The following is a 25,168-nucleotide window of genomic DNA, read 5'->3' on the forward strand; positions in this document are numbered from 1 at the left end:
AAATGATAAAAATAAAGTGAAAGTAAGAAAGAATTCTCCTGGCCACTCTCCAGGGTGAATGAAGAAAGCAGGTATGAAGTTATTAAATAACAGAAATGGAATGGGAGAGGGGCACCTGGGTGGCTTAGTCTGTTAAGCGTCTGCCTTCAGCTCAGGTCATGATCCCGGGGTCCTGGGATTGAGCCCTGCATCGGGCTCCCTGTTCAGTGGGGAATCTGCTTCTCCCTCTCTCTCTGCCCCTAGCCCCACTCGTGCTCTCTCTCTCAACTAAAATCTTAAAAAAAAGAAAGGGAATGGGAGAGTATGGAGATAATTGAAAGAGAATTAGTGACTATTTCCAAATTGGGAATCAACAAAAGTCTGATCTCTTTCCCTTAAATAACTTGTTTGGGTTTTAAGCCATCATTCCAGCCTATCAAGTTTATGTCACAAGTTTATGTCATATGATGTATGCCTTTTATGCTTAAATTCTTGTTGAATAAAGAAAAAGAAAAGGCTGAACTTTATCGTGCAAAACCAACCTCATAACCAGTTAGGTTGGATTTTGTTCCCACTGACTTTTGACTCTTAGAGCTTACAGGGCAAACTTTAGGCTCCATGGCAGGAATTATTCCCTGTCACTACTATGCCCTCCTAGTTCCTCCAACTGAACCATATGAATACCATGCCAACATAAATTTATACCATCTCTAAGGGAGTTCCTTAGTTTAGTAGTAATTTATCAATAAAAGGAAATGAAATGATAAGCTTGCCATGACTAAGTTTTAGGAAGCTCAACCAGGCCCCTACACAACACCATTTTCTTTTCAAGGTATTCACAAACCAACATTATATACATAGCATGAAAGAGCCATCTATCTGGTACTTTAAATATCTACAAAAGGATTAAAAAAAAAAATAAGTCAGCAGTATGAAAAAAAAAAAAGTCATAGGTTCAACTGAAACCTTACAAAACCCCACTCTAACTTTTGAGTCTTCATAAAATTGATATCATGATAGTCAACGTGAGTGATGCACTTGCGCTCACATGAAGAAAAATTCCAAACAATACCACACAAGTGGCCTCCACCACTTCAACTCATATTACAACAGGTGAAGGTGTTCATAACACAATGCAAATGAATAAATACATTTTGGGTACCCCTAAATACATTTGGGTACCCCTAAATACCACAAAAACTATCATTTTAAGGGGAAAAAAAGTATAAACAAAGATAAAGCTCTACTTAAACTTTTCTAGGAGGTTGTCTCAACCCACCAAGTATCTAAACAATATAATCTAAAATTAAATTACAAAGGACAGACAATTTGGTATCAGTCCAACTGAACTGACCTAATGCTGAAAAATAACCTAAAACAGCAGCCCACCAACTTAGGCATCATTTTGTTCCCTGATAAAATGTTCACTATCAAATAGACACTATCATTTCCCATACTACTAAAAATGTGTAGTGCAGACAGGCCTTGTGATCATTTTTCATTTTTATGATTACTGTATTTGCTATATTGACGGTTGGCTTGAGGATGATTAGACTTCATTAATATGAAAAATATGAGAAATATGGTACACTGGTGTTCTCATTATGTTTTTATAACAACTTTCATAAAGGGAGATTGATAAAAGACAAGCACATTTAAGCACAATTTGAACAAGAGGATAGAACTGAAGCACAAAGGGGACAGTGCTTTATTGTGGAGTCCGTGAGGCAGGGGCTCAGATGAAACTGAAATACATAGTTCAAGATTTAAACTCAACATGACCTCAGTCAGTGGGAAACAAACCATATGGTGCCCCAAGGCTATTCCTATAGGAAGGTATGTTTTGGGGAAATAAACCACAGAGCTATAAGATTAAAAAAGACAGCCTGTGGCAATATCTATTTGGTTGCCATCAGAAAACAATGATAGCATTTATCAATGCTTAATCATGCCAGTCACCATATTAAACACTGTGTATGTCTTCCATTTACTCCTCACAACTGGGGTATTATCTTCACCTACAGATGAGAAACAGAGGGCTTGGAGAGAACAGTTATGATCACAAAACTAGGAAGCATCTGAGCCAGGTCTCAAATCCATGACTACCTGACTCCAAAACCTGTGCTCTTACCCAGACAGTTTAACTTTTCTGTTTCATATTCCTAAGGACAGTGGACATTTTCTAGTATGAACAATTCAATCAGTTTGACTGAATTTTTTTCTGACATCTGACTCCCAGAGCTTATAGGATAAACCCTATGTCCGCATCATGAACCTTATAAAGCAGGAGGTGATGAAAGCATCCACATCCTACTCTAAGCCACCCTGAACTCGAAGAAACAAATGCCTCAAGCAAGCTGTACTATTTGTCCAGAAGTACCACCTATCAATTCATGCTTTGTCTTTACATAGGCATGTAACTCTAAATTATGACTAAGAAACTTTGAATAGGTGATAAATAACAAGAAAAATAAGGCATGCAAACTCCTAAGGTTTTTAAAAGCAAGTTTAACAAAGAACAGCATGTCACATATTTAAAATCCATGGTGATGCTCTCAGACAATGTGAGAGCCCTTAAGATAAACTTGGGAAACTTAGATAAGAGATTAAAATAAAAGGGACCCCATAGATCAGGGCCAGGATTCTCATGGATTCACTCTACTGTGAAGCTACCACATGAAATACTCATCCACATGCAAAAGGACGAAACTGAACCACGATCTCACACAATAAACAAAAATCAACTCAAAATGATTTAAAGCCTTGAATGTTAAGAAATGCTCACAATTATTTGAGCTCTCACAGAATAAACTCCCACTCTTCTAAACTTTCCTTTTTATGTCTAATTCTGAAATACAGAGTTGAAGAGGGATATGGAAATCTCAGCAACCCAGGCATGTGAAAAGCATTGCAAAATCGAATTTAGAGAGTGACCAAAAGAAACAGGAATTTCTGTGGTAAAGAATCTCCTTTTCCCCCTATGATCCAGTAATAACACTACTGGGCATTTACCCAAAAAATACAAAAACACTAATTTAAAAGGATACATGCACCCCTACATTTATTGCAGCATTATTTACAATAGCCAAAATATGGAAGCAGCCCAAGTGTCCATCAACTGATGAATGAATAAGATGATATGGTATAGGGGTGCCTGGGTGGCTCAGTCAGTTAAGCACGTCCAACTCTTGATTTTGGCTCAGGTTATGATTTCATCATCCTGGGATCCTGCCCGGCATCCAGCTTCCCACTCTTCAGGGAGTCTGCTTTGCACTCGCTTGCTCTGTCTCTCTCTCTCTAAAATAAAGAAATAAATCTTTAAAAGAGAAGACATGGCATATATATTCAATAGAATATTACTCAGTCATAAAAAGAATGAAATCTTACCATTCGCAACAACATGGATGGAGCTAGAGTATAATGCTAAGCAAAATAAGTCAGAGAAAGACAAATACCATATGATCTCACTCGTATGTGGAATTTAAGAAACAAAACAAAATGGAATACTAGTCAGCCATCAAAAAAATGAAATCTTGCCATTTCCAACAACGTGGATGGAACTAGAGGGTATTATGCTGAGCGAAATAAGTCAATCAGAGAAAGACAATTATCATATGATCTCACTCATATGTGGAATTTAAGAAACAAAACAGAGGATCATAGGGGAAGAGAGGAAAAAATAAAACAAGATGAAACCAGAGAGGGAGACAAACCATAAGAGACTCTTAATCTTAGGAAACAAACTGAGGGTTGCTGGAGGGGAGGGAGCTGGGGAGGATGGGGTCACTGGGTGATGGACATTAAGGAGGGCATGTGATGTAATGAGCACTGGGTTTTATAGAAGACTGATGAATCACTGACTTCTACCTCTGAAACCAATAATACATTATATGTTAACTGAATTTAAATTTTTTAAAATGAAAAAAAAAAAAAGGAGCAAAGGTTAAAAAAAAGAGAGGCAAACCAAGAAACAGACTCTTAACTACAGAGAACAAACTGATGGTTACCAGCGGGGAGGTGGAGGGGAGATGGGGGAAATAAGTGATGCGGATTAAAGAGTACACTCATCATGATGAAATAAAGTGATTTAAAAAGTAAATAAAATAAAATGAACTTAAAAAAAAAACTCTCCTTTTCCACAAGTTCTTTAAAAAGAGAAGGGGACTAGGTTCTCATGTCTGGTATGAGTCCACTGTAGTCCTGTTAGGACCAAGGGATTAGGGAAAGGATCCTGCTGAGACTGTGATGGTCCCAAGATCCCATCACCTGCATTCAATCTGCTGGCCATCAGCTCAGGCATTATTTCTTAAGATGCGCCTATGCCAAGGCTAACCCACCCATTCTGTAAGTTGTAGTTTATGAAGCTGGGGTTTCTTTTGTCACCCTTCTTAGGTATGAAATGTCTAGGAAAAGGATTCTGTTCCCCTCTATCCTCACCCGTCAGTAAAACTTTGGCACGAGTCATACTAAACACAAAGTTTAAAGGCTAATTTGGAAAACCAGGTAACAGGACGTGAAGGAAGCTAGAGAAAACCATTAAGACTGGGTTTCCCCTCCTTTGGGAAGTCCATTAGCCTTTATATAGAATCCTTAAAAGCTCTGTAAACGAAAAGAGAATATGGATTTGTCCCAAAGTTATTCAGAAGTTGAATTTAAATTGAGCAATTTAACAAAATTCAGTTTTTAGACTTAACTTCTTTACACCCTGATAGGTGCAAAAAAATGTATCTCCAATTTTTTCCCTTTTTTGGGAGGGAGAGGGTATAGGAGCATCCATGTGTTTATAATAGCATGTCTTAATACTAAGAGTATAAAAAGTAAAAGTACTTAAACAATTTCACTCAGAAAGCTTAACAATTTGGTCTTCACATTGTCTATTTGGGTTAGATGCTGTTAACTGCTAATGACTTCCTAGTCAGCAAATACTCCATTTGGCTCATTTAACACTTGACTCAGCTAACAAACAAAAAGCATGTGGCCCAAATTTCCTTTGGGTGCATCCTGCATAGTTGTGCCCAACAGTGACAGCAGCACGCAGTGTAATTGCTAAGCACCCAGAAGTACCTTGATGGCTTCTCCACTGGAGAGCAATTTGCTTTACAAAGTGAGCCTGTGACACTCATGGAAGAGATTCTAGTCCCTTGTGCAATCAGGCCATACAACATCTAAAGCAATCTACAAACAGCCCTATTTGTGTTTTTAAAGCAGTCTACTAACCCATTGGGTCTTATACCCCCAATCAGACTAGTGCGGTGTCTGTCACAGCAAAAGCCCATCTCTGAGGCCAATAAGTCTTCTTAATTAAAAAAAGCTGAACCACAAATGGACTGCTCATTGATCACAGCTAAGCTTATTGGAATGTTCTTGTCATTCTGTCTTCTTTCGCACATAGATATATAAGAAGCAATATACCATACAGATATTTGAGAAGGAATAATAGCTGGCTCCCTATTATTCTAACATTCCAATTTTTAATTTAGGCAAATACGGTATTTCTGATTCCTGATAGTTGTTAGAAAAAGAGATTCTGATTATAATCTTTTCTTTACAGTGAATTTGTAAACAGTGTAATATTTTCCATGGGCTAAAAGTGCTTTGGATATCTAAAAAGAGTTATAGAAGTATGTCCAGTCTAATTGCCCTACCCCATCCACCTTTGCCTCTAAGAGCAACACAATGTTTTTCCCTATGGCAAGATGGATAACCTAAAAAACAGGGCTCTATTTACAAGACAGTGAGAAAAATATTTGTAATCAGAACAATACTCAAAAATCTACAAGTTAAAACCCCCATATTATAAGAACCCAAGAGGAGAAGAGGCCGCATACATTGTATTATTCAAATGGCAGTGTATTCACATTAAAAGTACAGATAAGTATACATGTTCGGTATCAGGTAATGACACTAGATTCTGATGGAAACCTTTCAGATTCATTTTAAATTTAATCCTGTTTCATGTTTAGAAATAAAGTAACACTGGAAGTTTATCTTCAAAATGTACAATGGAGAAGGAAGTCTACATAAAATAGGCCATGACAACTGTCATCACTTTATACTAAAAATGGTGGCCCAAATAGGGCAAATCCACCTTAGAAAATCAAGAAACTACTTTTTTAAAACTCAGGGACTTGTCTACCTGACCATAAGTCAAAATGTTACCCTATGAAATACAATATATAATGGCAGTTCTCTAACTTCAGGGAGGCTCAGGAACCACCTGGATGCTTGCAGAAAATTAGAGAAACTATGTGACCTGTCCCCAAAAATACACACACAAAACTTCAAATATAGTAAGAGGTTCATACATCTTCTGAAAGTAAAGAAATCCAAGCTAGATGGACGTTACCTGGTTACACAGTGACACACAAGTCAGGTAAAGTTCTAAGTTCTTCAATAAACATTTTGGGTTACTTTATACAAACTACCTTTAATGATGGACAGAATTATATGAATTTCCCGTAAGAATTAGTCGGCATCCATAAAAATCCTTGGAAATGTCAGGTTCAGCAAGAATAACTAAGTATCCCAAAATGCTCTTTTCCTAACTTAAAAAAGCTCTAGTCATCACCAAGACTAAAGTTCCTAACATACAAAGAGATGAAGAATCCTACGCATTTGAGACATTCAAAATAGGGATGTTCTTAAATGCAAAAAGGCTTCCCACAGACTCTCATATCAGAAATGAAAATACTTTATACAGTTAAATTAGGAATTACTTAAATTTTAACATTAAATATCACATAATATAGCACATAATATTTTACATGTTATCAGGATACAAACAACATCTTGTGAAAACTGAAATAAATAAATCTTTAGGTTAGACTAACCAATTTACCTGAACTATTTTAGCAATCTCAATAGCTCAAGTTTATATAGCATTTGCTAACTGGATCTTGTAGACTCTCGTTAAGACTTTATCTAGCACTATGCTGTATTATTACTTCCCCATCAAAAATAAGCTAGATAGAAATTCAGGCTCTTCAGTATGTCTTAACAAGTAGTTTTATAATAAAACTTGACAAAAGTTCAAGTTACTAAATGTGTTAAGATTTTTTTAAACTCTGAAGTAGATATGATATTACATAGTGGGGGAAAAAAACTCCCCCAAAGCCCCTGTCCAGGAAGAACAAGAAGGACATCAAGATGTTCTAAGCAATTTCCTGAACAGCAGGAAATGAAAGGCTGGAGATCCCGAGTGTCTGATCAGTTTACTTTTTTTGTCTAAATAGGCTTACTCATTATTAACTGATGAAAGATAACACACATGTGATATTAAAAACTAAAATGTAATGGTTCTACTGTCATGATTGTCAGTTAATACTCAAGTAGGAAAAAAGTTCATTTAGTTCCCTAGTTTTCTGGAGGGAAAAAAAATCTATCTCCTGGACCATTTCAGAACTGCATAGCTTTTATTATTAACATCAATTGTAGAAGTTGCTTTCCCAAGTCAGACAATTATATCCTCCAAGACAACACTATGCCCAAGTCCGTCCTGATGAAAATTTGTTTTCGGTTATAAAAGGTCATGTTTCTTTCTCATGTCCATAACTCATTCCAATGATTGGGTTTTTTTATTGTTATGTTAATCCCCATACATTACATTAGTTTTAGATGTAGTGTTCCATGATTCATTGTTTGTGCATAACACCCAGTGCTCCATGCAAGACGTGCCCTCCTCAATACCCATCACCAGGCTAACCCATCCTCCCACCCCCCCTCCCCTCTAGAACCCTCAGTTTGTTTTTCAGAGTCCATCATCTCTCATGGTTCGTCTACCCCTCCGATTCCAATCATTGTTTCAATTACATAAAAATAGAAAATGTGCTGGGGGCCATCTTGGATTTTTTTCTTCCAATGAAGAAATAGCAGACTATTTCTAAGTGTAATTTAACTGAAAACACTACTTCAACTTCAAATTTATTTTAATGATATGTACAGGAGTTAACAAATTACAATTAAAACGGAATCAGTTATGTTAATTCCACATAACTTAAAATCATGCAACACTGCATGGTAAAAACAGCTTCATTCATATACAAAAAAGTATTATTTTGAGACTCGTGATAGTATATTGAAATTTTTGACATAAGCTTTTTGCAAAGAACATTTTATAAAAATTTAAAGACCTGATTAATCAGTTAATGCATTAGGAAAGATAATAAACACATTATTAGTAAAGTGAGATTACAAGCAATTAATTTTAAAATTACACCAGGTACAGCGTTGAATGTAGTCCCATGAAATAAATGTTTGGTTAAGAAAATAGTTTTGAAAAAGATCTCATATTGAAGCTATGTATTACTTTTGTCAAATCAGGTTATATAAATCAATAGTCAAGTTTATTCAGTTAAAGAAAATATGCCTATCCTTTCTTATACTCATAAATAAGTACTTATATAGTTTTTATATACAAGTGAAGAAAACTTCAATGTAAAAAATATACTGCCAATCCACTTATTATGGTTGAAATAGCTCTTTTTATCTACACATTAAATTGCATTGATGAAATACCCAATTTAAATCACATTCAACCAGCATAAATATTTAAGCTGAGTATTGTTGTAAACAATAGAGAAAAACAAATTTTTTATCTCATCACTTGGGTAACACAATCTACTTCTCAGCTTAGCATGCTATAGAAAGGCCCAACATTTAATTTAATCAAATCCAAAACCCACTAAACTTAGAGTAAACAAAGTGAATGTTTTTCAAAGTGCATAATTTCCAACTCTTCCACTTGTAATATTTATCCAATTCCAGTTCATCAGCAAGAAAATAAAATGTACTTGGCTATAAAAATACTAAGGAATGTTATTGAAAAGGAAAGGCTATTTGGTAGAAGTAACTACAAAAATAATTAGTTTAAATCTTTGTAAAGCTTTAATGCAAGAACATCAGTACACTTTCCATAAACCTTAAAGCATGATCAATACCAAGATTTTAAATTTCCACCTTTCAAGTACTTGAAAAAGGTTGCAACAAAGTGTCTCTTCAAAAATTAAGCAAGAAGAATGATCATGCAGGTGTTAATCTGCTAACATTTGGGGACACTGATATCTGTGTTGGGTCGTCATCTCTGGCTCCACTGGTAGCAAGTACAGGCAAGGAGTCACTCTGAAATATAGATGCAGGACAACTAGTCATGCCAACATTTTCATCTTCACCCGTGTCTGAATCTGGTGTTGTAACTTCACTGTCCTGAAGTCCCAGGATCTCACAAACTGCTTGTGGCAATTCCTGAATATGCAAAATTAAACACAAAACCATCCTTCACTATACAGGAAAAGTAATCACAAAATAACACTTCTACTTAAGACTACATTGATTCCAGAATCTGAACATTTACTCTAACAGTGTGATTGTTATGTATCTTCTCACACCTTCCTTCTCCACTCCAAATGAAATCCTAACCACTTTTTTCATAAGCGGTTCCATGATCTTCTATTCTAAATTAGTCACTCTCCACCCCACCCTACCACTCCCACAAACGTAAGTTTTCTTTCTTTCTTTCTTCTTTCTTTTCTTTCCTTCCTTCCTTCCCCCCTCCCCTCCCCTCCCTCCCTCCTTTTTCCTTTCCTTTTCTTCTTTTCTTTTTTTCTTTCTTTCTTTAAGATTTTATTTATTTATTTGACAGATAGACACAGCGAGAGAGGGAACACAAGCAGGGGGAGTGGGAGAGGGAGAAACAGGCTTCCCGCTAAGCAGGGAGCCCGATGCAGGGTTCAATCCCAGGACCCTGGGATCATGACCTGAGCCGAAGGCAGACGCTTAACTGTCTGAGCCACCCAGGCACCCCAAACATACGTTTTCTAATATTTAGCATTTATTTCATTCTACCTGTTATTATAGAATCTTAGGTATTAAATGAGATCTTATTTACACCATCTTTCTCCCTTAATGCACAAGGTTCCTTTAAGAAAGAAGTATCTGACATATTTTGAACAGAATAGCTATCAAATAAATGTTTGTAGAAGTGAACCAAAATAAGTATTTGGAACCATGAACAAATGACACAAAGACCAAATAGGAACTCTCATAAAATACATCAGAAGAATGATTTGGTTTGAATTCAGATCATAATACATCAAATTTGCCTTGTTTTTAGAAAGAACTAAGAGCCTGACTGATTCAGTTGTAAAGACACAGACTAAATACTATTCATTTAATTATTTCTGATTAGCATCTGTATTTAACATAAGATCCCAGGCTCTATTCAGACTGGATAATACATCAATACTTAAATTCTACAGCCTCGTTAGTTGTTGCAGAGACGTTTTCATTATTTTTGCCATTTTGCGGTCCTACGTTTCTTATCTAGCGTAATTAATTGACTGTTTTCAATTAAGTGCTATAAAATCCATAATGGTAAACAAAATCCTAGCTAATGCTTGGTGCCTGCCTTCAACTTGCTAAAATTGCCATTTATCTTACTTCTACGAAGAAAAATTCTTTCTTGACCTCAACCCACCAAATGCATACAAATAAAAAATCTTACAATTATTTAAAACACTGTATACCTTGCATTTTACCATCTGTAGAGAAATTGCTTCTGCCTTGCATAGTACATCTTCCACATCAATTTTCATGGACAATTCATTGATATGCTAAAATGAATCCATAAAATAAAATGATAATTGAAACTAAAAGCACTATTATATTCTACTATATAAACAATTTATTACCAGTTATATTTCACTGCAGATAAAATCCTTAAAATAAAAGTATTCACATACTACAAATAAGCAGGAAATTCAATATATCTTTCAGTTTTAAAGTTAAAGAATAACTAATAAGCTTATGGAACATTAAATCCAGCATCTGTCCCAAGTCTACTATCTCAAAGTTATAAGCAAAAGGCAATTATTTTTTTTAGAAAACTAAACTACATAAAAGAGCATTTGCTGAATTTCCTTTTCTTCCTAATTAGCCAGGTAAAAATAACTGACCAGTATGTATTCATTGAACTGTCATTCTCAGAGTCAGTTTAGTATTAAGTGTTATTGATATACTTTAAGTTTTACTCAAGGGACTCAATAAAGCTCCAAGGAAATGTTTTGTGTATTCGTACCACCAAACGAAGGAAAGAGCCAAAATATTAAAATCTAAATTAAAGGAATAACTACCTTTAGTATTTCATTAAAGCCATAATGCTTTTCCATTATTTGCTGCTTTTCTGATTCCAGAATAGCACAACAGAGAAGAAGATGGAAATTTTTACATGGCAGTTCAGTCCACATTACCTATAAAAAATAGAACTATTTAGTAAACTATATCAATTCTAAAATATTTTCCTCACAGAAACAATGCTGAACTCTGAATGACTTCTATGCAAAGCAGAAGTTGTCTAGATGGGGTAGACCACTGTTTTTCTAGTTAGGAAATGAGGAGTGGAGAAGTCTTACCTTTACCTACATAGTAACTAATATCAAGTTTAACATTATGTGAATATGATGAATTCCAAATGTGGCCCTTTAGGTAACTACAATAAGCAAATCACTGAGCCTAATTTATATGATAAATGATATTAATTAAGAAGCTTACACCCATGAGTTTAAGGTATAAGGTTAGAGGCATTTTCAGTATTTTCCTGACCTTTCAGTTTCTCACTTTTAAATCACCTTCAATCTCTGGAGAAATAAAAAAAAAAGCTAAATCGTGGATATAAAAGAAAAAAAATTCAGTTAATAGTGCATGGGATCAAAACTACCCAGAGATAGCTCTACATTATATTACATAACACAGAGTATCCCTGATTGTGACAAAAACTGAATCAACTACCCAAAATTTATATCCAAATGTATAAAACATCTGATCAATAGCTGCACTTCTTAAATAAAGATAATGACCTCAAATAATAATGTACATAACAATATCTTATCTGGAAAGCAAAAAAGACCCACATAAACAATACTATTAAAGCACACCTGAAATGTTTTTACTTCTTTCATCAAGAGTAAATCAAATTGAATAATTTTCAGACTAAATCCAATTTTTAATTACAATGCAATTAAGCTCAAAATTTTCATTAGAAGTTCAATTTATTTGGTAAACAGACTGAGGGTTATTCTAGCTATACAGTAATAATATTCTCAATTCATCCTTTAAAAAAGAAGTTGAGATACTTATTCAACCAAACTGATAAACTTTAAACTGTGATTCCACACAGAGAACAAAATGGTGGTTGTCAAAGGGAGATGGGAAGGTGGGCAAAACTGAAGGGGATTAAGAGGTACAAAATCCCAGTTATAAAATAAACAAGTCATGGGCATGTAAAATACAACACAGGGAATGTGGTCAATAGTATTGTCATAACTTTGTATGGGGACAGATGGTAACTACATGGAGAGCATCTCATGATGTATATAAATGCTGAATCACTATGTTTACATCAAACTAATAATACTGTATGTCAACTATACTCCAATTTATAAATAAATAAATTCTTTTAAAAAAATACAATGTTGTCAGCAACATATTTACTGGAAAATCAGGATGTGATAATTATTGTGCTTTTTTGCTTAATTATTAAACCACTAAGATTAAATTTTATAATGACCCCCAAAAATTAATTAACTACATTAAATGAAATAGGATTCCAGCTCAAGAACATATGAGTTTTACTTCTATTTCAAACAGAAGAAATCATCCCACAGAAAGCAATGATCCTTCAATTAGCACATCACCTTCTCTAATGGTAGCATGGTCGCCAGAAGTGTAGGAACCAATTTCCAGCTGTAAAAGCCTCAGAGGACACATGGGTTCCACTATATATGTCTATTTATTATCCAAATGGATTATTCCCCCCTTCCTTCCTTGGGAGAATTTCTGTAACCCCTTGCCTTTCTAAAGATAAGGTAGCAATCAGCAATTACACCAACATTCTCTTTTAAAAGCATACTGATCTGTTAACTTAACAATTAACATATTTTAGAAGAAAACAGTAATTTTCTGCTTTAATCAAGTTACCCTGGGTCCAAAATGAATAAAAGGATATACATTCATGAATATCCTCTAGAGTTGGGGACAGGGAAATGGGACTTGGGGTGGAGATTAAAGAAGATGTTAGCTATATCTTTAATTCTTTTTCTTGGAAAAAAGAAAAACTAGAAGTAAATATGGCAAAATGTTTACATATGTTAAATATGGATGGTGGGATATTTGTTTGTTTTTTAATCCACAATTATGTTCCATCTCCTCAACCCCAAGTAATTAGCTAAGGTAATCAGGTCAGAGTCCAAGCTGACTACAAGTGATTAAATGTGGCCTTTCCTATCTTTGGTGTGCCCATTCTGAAAAATAATCATCTCTCACCTCTTCTTGGGAATAATTTGGCAAAATCTATCAACAGACTTAAAAACTGACTAGTCTTTGATTCAGAGGTATCTAGAAATTTATTCTAAGGACATATTCAGAGGTATACATGAAAATTGGAATGTTAAGATACTTGCCTTAGTGTTAAATATGATGTTCATTGCAACATTGTTGGTGCAAACAAGCAAAATATCAGAAACTAATTAAATGGTTATATATTCACAAGATGTTTGCTGTATTATTCTTAGTCTTTTTCTCTACCTTAAAGTTCTTTAAAAAAGCAAAACACAAATCAGCTCCCTCCCAATACTTCAGACTACAAAGTGCCATCTCACCTGACTGTGTGTCAAAACTTCCTTGAACTCTATACAAATCTATACCAGAATGTGGAAGAGCCTCACATAAAGTCAAGCCTCCCAAGGAAAGAAAACAATTATGAATCATCTAGAAAAGTGGTTCTAGGAAACCCAGTGGCCCCAAATCACATGAGGATTGAGATTTATAAAAAATGCTCCAAAGACCAAATATTCAAGATCATTAAGTAAAGACCATAAAACCATCAGAATTTCATAACATACATGCTTTAGAAATTTCAGTTAGGCTATTATAATCCATTTATACTCTACAGAATAAAGTGTTTCTTTCCATAATAAATATTACATTTGTATAATAATTTAAGAACTTACCTCCCATAATCGAAGAATATCTAGAAAACTAAATTCCCTTTTAAATCTAATTAAAAGCCATCTGAAGCAAAAATAAAGGTATCCAGAGTCCTGAGATTCTATACAAAAAGGAAAAAAAAAACATATATATGGCTTACTCTTATGCTAATTATCTCAGAATACAGTAACCTATTTTAAACTCAAATTTTTCCATGCAGCTTAAGCTACTAGAAGTCCTAGAAATTTAATTGCCTTCTACTAATTCAAGGAAACAATTTAAATTTATTTAAAAGAAAACCATAAAAAAACAACAAATAATTCATTTTATGAATAAACTGTTTTAAGGCATTATACAAAGAAAGTTTCGTCCCACACTTTTATTCCTCATAGGAACTCAGGCAATAGTGATAAGGGTATATGTATCTTTAAGACAGTTCTTTACATTTTTTCTCTCTGTATATATTACCCTACAATTTGTTGGGTATATAATTTTTTTTTTTTTTAAAGATTTTATTTATTTATTTATTTGAGAGAGAGAGAGAGCAAGAGCAGGAACACAAGCAGGGGGAGTGGGAGAGGGAGAAGCAGGCTTCCCGCTGAGCAGGGAGCCTGATGCGGGGCTCGATCCCAGGACCCTGGGATCATGACCTGAGCCGAAGGCAGATGCTCAACGACTGAGCCACCCAGGCACCCCCTGAGCCACCCAGGCGCCCCTGTTGGGTATATAATTTGATTCACTAAACTTACCTAAGTAACTGCAAAATCCACTATCCAACAATCGAAGTAAGGTACTTAGTTGAATTAGCTGGGTCTTCATACCTTGCATTTGTTCTTCAAAATTTTGATGCTTTAAAGGGAAATAAATGTCACCACATAAATAATACTTAATAAATATTTTACATTACAAAATCACTGATAACCAAACCATGAGTTTAAGGACAAATGCTGGACTTATACCACACTGGTTATATTCTTAAAAATCACAACAAATTAAAAAGCTAAAGCAACATTAAAAAGGAGGGAAAGAGAATCCTTGGTCTCAAACTAAGGATTATTTTTTTCCTCTATTCATTTCACTTAAAGAAGAATGCAGAGCTATAGACTGATACACTGATTTCTTACATGAAATAAGGAAGTTGGTGAAAGAAACACACATCTGGGCAATAAACTTTTACTAAATCACTTCCATTGTTAAATATTTCTTCAAATTGTCATATAAAATAAATTTTAGCTGTAACATATATCTTATTTTGAAGAACTAATTTTAATTATTTCTTAAATTTGATGACATTAGGGAATCTCTGAAGTCAAAACCATTTCCATGACAATTCTAAAATACTGTATGCATTTTGTACTTTAAATTCTCCCACAATGGTAAAGGCTGTATGAGGAGTGCTATCGCAGTAGACTGAATACAGGGGCAGATATGAAAATCCAGCTGTCTTCCATTAAACTAGACATCAAAGAAAATGGAAAATGGAAAACAATCCCTCTTCTCAGTAAATTGTTTCTGTTTTGGAAAAGTTACTTTTCATTAAAAGATAGTATTATGTATGTTAAAGTATAAAAGGTTTATTGTTATTTTTAAATAACTAATAAATGTTTATACACTTCTCAGTATTAATTTTTCATATAGATAAACATCAAAAGATATAACCTACATAAACAAATGTTCTCAGAGTCCTCAATAATATCTAAGAGTGTGAAGGGGTCCTGAGATCACAAAGTATGACAACTGCTATGGTTTATATAATTTTAAATACTCTGCAAAGTTGAGTAGACTCCTTACCAAAACTTTAGTCAAGGGTTGTGAGATGGGTGGGGAGACCAAAATAATGTAAAGTCTCCTTAGATCATTCCAATCCCTTTTATCCATGTGCCCCAACCCCTCTATGGTAACCTACTGTGCTAATGCTTATAAAAAGCCTAAAGACAACATCTCTTCCCTCAAACTTCTATTTAAGTTTTGGAAACAAAGCATCATTCTTGGTAAAAATAAAATAACATTTTTAAAGCTACTGATTCTCGGGCGCCTGGGTGGCTCAGACGGTTGAGCGTCTGCCTTCGGCTCAGGTCATGATCCCAGGGTCCTGGGATCGAGTCCCGCATCGGGCTCCCTGCTCCTTGGGAGCCTGCTTCTCCCTCTGCTTCTCTCTCTCTCTCTGTCTCTCATGAATAAATAAATAAACTCTTTAAAAAAAAAAAAAAAAAGCTACTGATTCTCAAATAACTGATTTCTTGGGGCGCCTGAGTGGCTTAGTCGATTAAGCATCTGACTCTTGATTTCGGCTCAGGTCATGGTCTCAGGGTCATGGGATCCAGCCCTGCACAGCGGGGCGTATGCTTGAGATTTGCTTTCCTTCTCCCTCTGCCCCTCCCCCTGCACACTCTCTCTCTAAAATAAATAAACAAATCTTTAAAAAAAACCCTGATTTCTCCTTTATGCCTTAAAGAACTAGTTTACTAGACTGACACAAGCCTTTGGGATATTGTTTCTTCACATTTACCACATAGACCTGTAAGGGAAAGACAGAATCAACTCTTTGATTAACACCATCATTTTTATTATGACAGCCAAAGGTTAGAGTTGGTTTGGGAGTACCAACATGGCACGATCTGCTATAAAAAGAAGCACTCCCAAAATGACAGCTACTTTGGAAAAGTAGCTACTCTGGGAGAGGGGAAAATGAGATCAACAATGGATATACAAATGGCTTCAACTGTATTTGTAAAATAAATACATGTGTGCATACAAATACATACGTATGTGTGCATGTAACACATATACATGTATATATATAGATATATACATATATGTATATATCTATCTTTATATCTGTGTATATATACACGTGCGTATATATGTATATACACACACATATATACGGGGGAGGGAGGTGAGGAGAAGGAAGGGAAGAACTAAATTACATGGTGAAATGAATAGTGGGTATAAGAAAGTTCAGTAGATCATTTTGCTAATCGTTCCATAATATTTCTGTAATACACACATAGCCTATGCCTACACCTACATTAGATATGAGTAAATATAAAAAAAGTAAATCTATGGACATTAGATTCAGTCATCACAAAAGACATAAAAACTTACATGAAATAAAGCTGTGAAACAAAAAGGAGTCAAAGAGCAGTATAGATTTAAGGACACCAAGCCAATAGCAATGCAGTAAAAAATAATCATGCAGATTATTTTGATTGCAAAATATTGCCCTTTTATTCAAATCGAAAAAAAATGTGAGTAGACAATATATTGAGATTTTTTTAGAATAAAGACTAGAAAAATCCCCAGACTGTCCTCAATGGAAAAGGCAAACACAGAGAACATTTACAATGAAAAAGAAGAAAGAATTTGAACCTTCATACACAAAAATGACAAACAGACCGTAAAGTATATATTACAAATGTTCAGAAAAGTCTTTACATATGAGACCTAAATACATGCACAAGTATGTATGTACATATGCATGTAGGTGTACGTACATGGCATAAGCCAATTTTTTGAACATGCCAATACTGGCTCAATTTTATGAAAGTTATTATTGTAAAAATCTAAATGCAGTATGTTCATGTTAATTTTTTTGGAATACTTACTATAAGTAAAGGTCTAAACTAAGCACTGGGGAAATATTCATGTGTTTATTCTACAAAAATCTGTTGCACAAAAACCTCATGTTGGCATTAGGAAAATTCTGGAAGCATACCGGAAAACTAGTTAAACAAAGACATGACCTATCAAGAAACATACTAGCTCTAGTGAAAAGAGGATAAACAACAAAAACACAAGAAAGGCAGACAACAGTTTTTACACAATTAGTTATCAGTTGTACAGACCTTTATAACAAATGCCTCAGGTTTCTAGAGCACTTGGGAATAATTGGAACTAAGAAGGCAGGTAAAATCAATCAATCAAAAAGGTAAGGAAGACAAACTATGATATTAGCAGATTACTGCAATTAATAATCTTTCCAAAAATCTATAACATTAATTCATGTTCATGACTATGTACTCTGAATACTTATTAACAGTAAAAGATATTTTTAAACTTATCAAATCTTATCAAATATGCATTTGGAAAAGAAGTAGGAGAAGTGAGGATGAGTTGGAACCATGGATATAAGAGACTTGAAGAAATAGATAAAAGTGGGAAAAACTAGGGGGGAAAAGAAAAATTGGCAAGCAAGAGGGGAAGAACAGAAGTATGGAAAAAAGAGAAGGGTACTTCTTCTAAACTCCACATTTATATCCCAGAAAATGAATTAAACCCTGTATTACAGGGAAACCTTGCATATGATTACATATTCAAAATCTTTATCCCCTTGCAGTGAATACCCAACATCAAAGTCCAGCATCAAGTATATTAGTTTTTCTCTGAAACAGTACAGTGACCTATGTATTCAGGTCTTTGGATTTCATATGCCTTTATCTACTCTTAGCCCTCTGCTGTTTTTTTCTTTCTAACAGATTACTTGAGAAGACTATTCTATTTTGTTTCTCTGTTAATACTCTGTGCTATTGTCCCAGAATTCTGTCTCCAAGCTATTATCAATAAAATGTTCTTTGTAATAATATGTATATATAAACATAGTTCAACTCTAACAATCAAATGCTACTGAGAAAATAACAATGAATTACTAAGAAAGTGTCACTGTTACAAATAGTTCAAACAGATTCAGAAGAAAAATCAGTTACTATAATGACAAAATCCAAAATGTTCACAAAAAGTAAGGATATTACTTGGCATGACTAAGCTTTATCTCCAAAGAAGATATGAAAGTTCAACTACTTCATAAGCACTGAATTCATCTAGTCCATCAATATTCTATGACTCACAGCTCTTCTGCAGAACACAAGCATTTACTGATATTAAATCCTGATTATTCCTGTGCTACAGGCACTTACTATCTACATTTTGTATTAAAAATAATGTCCATATTTTCAAGCCCCTTGAAAAGGCTATTTAAAAAAGAAACAAACAAACAACATGGAGCAATTTTAAGTTCCACCATAATTGTCTAAATACAAACACCAATCTTATATAATAAGATTATACAACTAAAATTTTCAAAATTAGTTTGATTAAAGGAAGGAGCCCCTGTTCTTACCATTTGGTCCATATAGGAGGCAAAGCACCAAAAGGCATCCACTTCATTTTCCATCACATATAAAAGAGGGGAAAGTAAGTCACTCATTCCCTGAACATACCCTAAGAATAGGAAAAAAAAAAAAAATCATGTCTCTGAAAACCTAAGCTTTATGTATCCTTCTGTGCATATCACCACGATTTCACTTAAAATTTCATCTTTTCTTTGCTTTCAGAAACTGGTAGATAATGACGTTTACCAAGAAAAGAAAATAAACGAGGAGGAAGTCTAGCAATCAGTAAGAAAAATGAATTGTTTTAGACTGAAATGTCAAGCAGATAGACAGCTGCTATTATGTGTCTTAGTGTAGATACCATTACCAAGAGAGGGTAGTATTATTAAAAAATAATATGCAAAATTTTTATGATAAAGAGGAGAGATAAAGAGAAAACCCAGAGGAACATCAAAGGTAAGAGTATATACTCAAAGGACATTTGAGAAGGAGTAGTCAGAAGTAAGAAGGGGGGAAAAAAATCAAGGGAGAAAATTGTCATAAAAGTCAAGGGGAAAAAAATCTCAGGACCCAAGCAGCCAACAGCACCTAACTGCCATGAACAAGCCAAATAAAGTAAGAATGAAAAAGGGTCCAACTGCTTTAGCCACCAGATCATTGGTAATCTAAACCAAAAGAAGTCATAACAAAATTATGTACTTCTTTTAAGTACTCCTATCTGTGTTCTTCTTGCCTCTCTTTTCTTGTTACTCTATGCACAACTAATGCTAGCAACTGGGTTTAATCCAATTAATACTCTTTAACTGAAAATACCACTCTAACCACTTTTCTCTTGATGCTGCTATAATTTCTCAGTCATGACAATTATAGCCTATGATTAAAAAGAAAAACTGGAAAGTTAAAGACTCAGGCCCCTCACTTAAACAAAAAGTCTTGGTTTTGCTTTCCACCTGAATATGTCAAGCTTCTTATTTTTTAGTTCCACCTTATGAAACTCAATTTTCCTAACTGTTTAACAATTGATTTCAGATTTAAGACAAACATTCTTGAACCAACAAAGGGGCAAAAATTCAAACTATGCCTTCTTGCACATATTATCATTCAACTTTGGTAACTTTTATACATGTGTTAAAGTTACATAGAGGTTTTTTGTTTTTTTTTTCCAAGGTAGCTTGAAGTCATAGAAAATACAGTCTTTCATGTGTAAGTCCAAAGCTTACATTCTTATCATTCACAAAAATCAATGTGCACTGAAGCCATTAAAAGAGTATATATTTTAAAGGGGAAGAGGATATTTCTGCTAGAAATGATATGCCTCTGAAAACCACAATTCTACATCTCTCTTCCTATTTTGGAATAAAACTTTAAACTTTAACAAATGACCTCAGGAAGCATGTAGCCCAGTCTCTTGAGAAACCTCAGATTAGAGGTATAACACAGAGACAATTCAGATCACCTCAGGATCTCCCTACAAATAAAAGTTTCTCTCTATCTGTTCTGAGCCTCTGCCCCATTATCTACTGCTGTGTTCCTATCAACCTATGTCTACATGACACCCTGTGGAAAAGTATGGCTCTACTCACATTAACACGAAAGAACACTTGGGTTGCCATGGTGGGTATCCAATTATTACAGTACCAGGGATAACATTTGGAGACAAGTGCCAGAAAAAAATGGCATATGACATGATATCTAAATGTAATATTTCTACAAATTTATCACAGACTTTTTTTAAAACCATGCACACTTGTGATGATTAGTTTTATTTGTCAACTTGAGTAGGCCTCAGGATGCTCAAAGCCTGATTAAGCATTATTTCTGTGAGTGCCCTGAAGGTGTTTCTAGAAGAGATTAGCATTTGAATTGATGAACTGATGAAAGTAGATGGCTCTCCCCAGTGTGGTGGGCACCACCCAGTCCATGGAGGGCTTGAACAGAATAAAAAGATGGAGGAAGGTTGAATGTGCTCTCTGCCTGGCTTTCTGAACCGGGACACTGATCTTCTGTCTTTAGAGCTCATGGTTCTCATGCCTACAGACCTGAACTGGCATCTACACCACCGGCTCTCCTGCTCTCAGGCTTTCCTGGGTCTCCAACTTGGAGATAACAGATTGTGAGACTTCTCATTCTCAGTCTCCATAAACGTGTGAGCCAACACCTTAAAAGAATCTTTTTCTTTCTCTGTGTATCCATGTTAAAATATATTAAAAAAATATATATATATATATATATAAACAGAAATAAAAATAAATAAACATACATAACCTTAATGGTTCTGTTCCCCTGGAGAACACTGACTAATAAAAAACACTTTTAAGAAAAGAATAGGGGCACCTGGGTGGCTCAGTCAAGTGTCTGCCTTCAGCTCAGGTCATGATCTCAGGGTCCTAGGATGGAGCCCCACATTGGGCTCCCTGCTCAGCGGGGAGTCGGCTTCTCCCTCTCCCTCTGTGATCTGTCTGTCTCTCTCTCTCTCTCTCTCAAATATATAAATAAAATCCTTTAAAAAAGAATAAATAGGTTGGAAGGAAGACGAAATTGTTACCAGCACTTTTCTACATGACACTGACACAGTGAAAGCAATGACAAATATAAAGCATGAAAGAAATTTGATCTGAATTCAACAAACTGCAAACGAGTACTACTTTACTGGGTCTGACTGCATATAGTCTATAATAAAAATATTTCAAAGTATGCTATTCGAAAGATTTACAAAGCACCTTTCGTCTGGAAAAAAAGTGCTTTATTATAAAGTTATAATGAATAAAAATTTCTAAGAAACTAATTTAATCATTTAAGTCTTCAGCTTTCACATAGGATCACTACCATATTTCTTATACAAGTCTTAGCTGAAGCAAGTAGTCAAATTAATCTTCATACTCTAGTTGCTTTTAATCTTATTTTATACATGATGTTCTTTGGGGTATGTCATGAGTTGTGGGGGTGGAATTAATGTACAAATTCCTTTTAATTAAAGAAAGATTAAAGCTGTTTAAATTAGCATTCGGTGACACTAAGATCCTGCAGCAGTGCTGACTGATGCACATCTTAATCAGCACTACTACAATTTCTCAAGTAGTTCCCTAAAATTATTTTCATAGCAAGTTTGTTTCAGGGGGGAGGTATGAAAAATGAACTCCTTATCATCCTAGTGTACACTTTCTTCCACCGAAAAGAAAAATTTCACCTACATTTAGGTCAATTTCCAGGTTAACTGAAGCTTAGCCCTTAGAGTATCAAATAAAAAATAGTAATCTTAGGAGTTGGATATCATTTTTTTTTTAATTAGACATTCTCTGCCTTCTTACATACAGTATTTTGAGTATAATTTAATGTTTTATTGGTTATTTAGGATCATTATTATGTACATACACCACTTAAAAAGATTACCTCCCATAGAAACATCCTAAGTGTAAAGTCTTTGCACTAACTAAAAATTATTCTTCTTTGAGTTCTTCTTTCTGCTTTTGGTAATTTCTGTCTCCTTCCTCACTATTAATGAGATTGTATTCAATGTAAATATACCTATACCTCATCTATATGGGCTATGAAGCCAAACAACTCAATATGATATAGAATTACCTACAAGAGTAAATTTACAGCCCAGGTTACTTTGCCATGGTAAAAGACAAGAAATTTGGTGCAGTGCTTTATGAAAACTACCTTGGCTCCTCACAAGGCCAGAGTTCAGGAACCTTGGCTTATGTTTCAGATAACGTAAGTATTTGACTAGAAAGAATGAGGGATTAATATGGACAAATGAAGATAGCAATTTACCCAGTTAGCTGGTCTGGGACTATGCCCTGAAAAAACTAGCATTTAGGAACTCCAAAAAATATGCATGAATTCCTATCTCAAAATTATCACCTGAGAGTACAAGACAATGCCTCTTGTTCCCTAAGACAATGGTCCTAGTCCCTATAGTAAAATGGCAATGGGTCAGCGTGGCGGATATGTAGAGGTAAAAATGCCAGCCTGAAATAAAGACCTGGGTCTCTACCCCAGTCCAATATTTACTGCTTGTGCAACCTTGAGTCACTCTCTAAAACAATAAAACCTCACTCATAAAATTGGGATTATTTCCCCACTTCGTCAAAAGGCTGCTATTAGTAATGAGTCAAAATCAAGTATGACAGCGCTTTAACCTGTTTTCTTTTTCTTTTCTTTTCTTTTTTTTTTAAGATTTTATTTATTTATTTGACAGAGAAAGAGACAGCAAGAGAGGGAACACAAGCAGGGGGAGTGGGAGAGGGAGAAGCAGGCTTCCCGCGGGGCAGGGAGCCCGATGTGGGGCTCAATCCCAGGACCCTGGGACCATGACCTGAGCCGAAGGCAGACGCTTAATGACTGAGCCACCCAGATGCCCCTAACCTATTTTCAATGATCCAATTTGAGGTGTGATAGATAGGACTGGCTAAATTTTACATTTTAAAGAGAGATCTGTGGTTTTCAATTTACTGTCACCAAAGAGGCTGATGCCTCAAGATCCACAAAAGAGTTTATATCTTCCCCCTAACATATAAAAGAGGAAGAATTCACAAAGATACAAATGGTGAGGAAAATGTACCATAATTCAAGGTTCATTTAGGTTTAATATGCTAAATATCCAATTACCTTCTCCAAAAGCTGTCTCAAGCTCTATTAAAATAATCTGGAAAACACCTATTTCCATTATTCTCTACTTGGGAATCACTCACATGGTAGATAACTCAGAAACTTTTCCATTCCTTATACTTACTTAAAGGCTGATGCATAGAGAATTTCCTTTAAAGAAACAGCTTGAGTTCCCTTACCCCTTAAAATATTAATTCCTTATATTTTCTACTCCTTAAATCTTCATGCAATCCACTACTGCCCCTACCAGCCCGTCTTGCTATCCCATTTTGGTAGGAAACACACTTACCAAGAAAAGACAGTAAAGTTCTACATGGCCTAGATAATATTTATCTGCATGGCTTGTCCAAGATATCATCACATCAGTATTTTCCTTCACAAGGGAGGAAAGCATTTAAAACAAAGTTTCCCAAACTTTCTCAGTTCAGACTCCATAATGTCTTAGCAATTTTTTCTAAGGCACCCCTAGGCTCAAAGAAATAAACTAACATTTCCATTTATTAAGTACTTAGATCCAAACAATTTAGCAACTATTTATGTCCTATGAACGTAGCACATGTTGGGCACTGCACTACTTCTCAAATCTTAGAATCCAACTGAATACCACCATCCTCATTTCCTGTCCCTCATCTGTTTTCACACAGTACTTGCTTATCATGACAAAGCCAAAAGCCCTGCTCTGCAAAACTATAACTTCATCAGGAGGAATTTGGAGATCTAATGTTGAAACTCTGAACTACTTCAGCGAGGACTCAGAGCAGTATCCTTACAGTATCACTATCTTTCTCAAAAATTTAAAATATCCCACATTGCCCCACAGTATGCTGTGGCAACCCAGTGCTCTTCAGTGCACAATAGGGGAATCAACAGCCTTCCAAGTTTCCAGTCCAATAGAACAATCCCTATAGAAACTAGCCCACAGAGCTGTTACATATGCCTAACAGGTTAATAAATTTAAATTCTAAAATAAATATATATAAATCTTTTAAAATTAGGATATTAGAAGAGAACTTACCTAAGTCAAAATCATACATACAATAGGTCATCAAAATATCATGAAGCAAAATCAACCCTGGATTATCTTGGCCTTCATAAAACTTGTTTGTTCGATCTGTTCTGTTAACATCTTTTTCTGAGGAGGAAAATCATCATATATTTGAAAACTTTTCAAAAAAATTCATCAAATTCCATTTCAGATATGCAATAAAGTAAGATTTTCAAATATTTTTCAAAAATCAGTCCACTTCCTCATGGGTATATTTTCAAATATTTTTCAATTCTTATCTAAACATAGAAGTTTTTCAATAGTAGAAAACACTTTTAATTAATTTAAAGCAATGCCAATAATTCACATTAGTTAGCAATAAAAATGCTAGTCATGAATGCATGTGATAGGCAGTATTACCTGAAAATAGTAATAAAAAAAAGCTACTACGCAATCAAGTGTAATCAAAGAGATTTGTTTCATTCACATTTGCTTCATTCAT

The 25,168-nt window shown here is 34.8% G+C and overlaps 1 protein-coding gene across 2 annotated transcripts in view; it reads right to left on the minus strand.

Annotated features, from left to right (window-relative positions):
- Nucleotides 1-7,791: 7,791 nt before the first annotated feature.
- TBC1D15 (TBC1 domain family member 15) overlaps nt 7,792-25,168 on the minus strand; it is an 80,777-nt gene continuing 63,400 nt past the window's right edge. For both annotated transcript variants that reach the window (XM_032420388.1, XM_032420387.1), the window contains exons 11-17: nt 24,697-24,813; nt 19,076-19,176; nt 14,706-14,805; nt 13,980-14,077; nt 11,106-11,222; nt 10,500-10,586; nt 7,792-9,219 (exon numbers count right to left, since the gene is read on the minus strand). In XM_032420388.1, the coding sequence (XP_032276279.1) occupies nt 8,998-9,219; nt 10,500-10,586; nt 11,106-11,222; nt 13,980-14,077; nt 14,706-14,805; nt 19,076-19,176; nt 24,697-24,813 (842 nt within the window). In that variant the 3' untranslated portion in view covers nt 7,792-8,997. The remainder of the gene's footprint in view (nt 9,220-10,499; nt 10,587-11,105; nt 11,223-13,979; nt 14,078-14,705; nt 14,806-19,075; nt 19,177-24,696; nt 24,814-25,168) is intronic.

This window comes from Phoca vitulina, unplaced genomic scaffold, assembly GCF_004348235.1.
Source record: "Phoca vitulina isolate PV1807 unplaced genomic scaffold, GSC_HSeal_1.0 scaffold23, whole genome shotgun sequence".
Classification (NCBI taxonomy): Eukaryota; Metazoa; Chordata; class Mammalia; order Carnivora; family Phocidae; genus Phoca; species Phoca vitulina.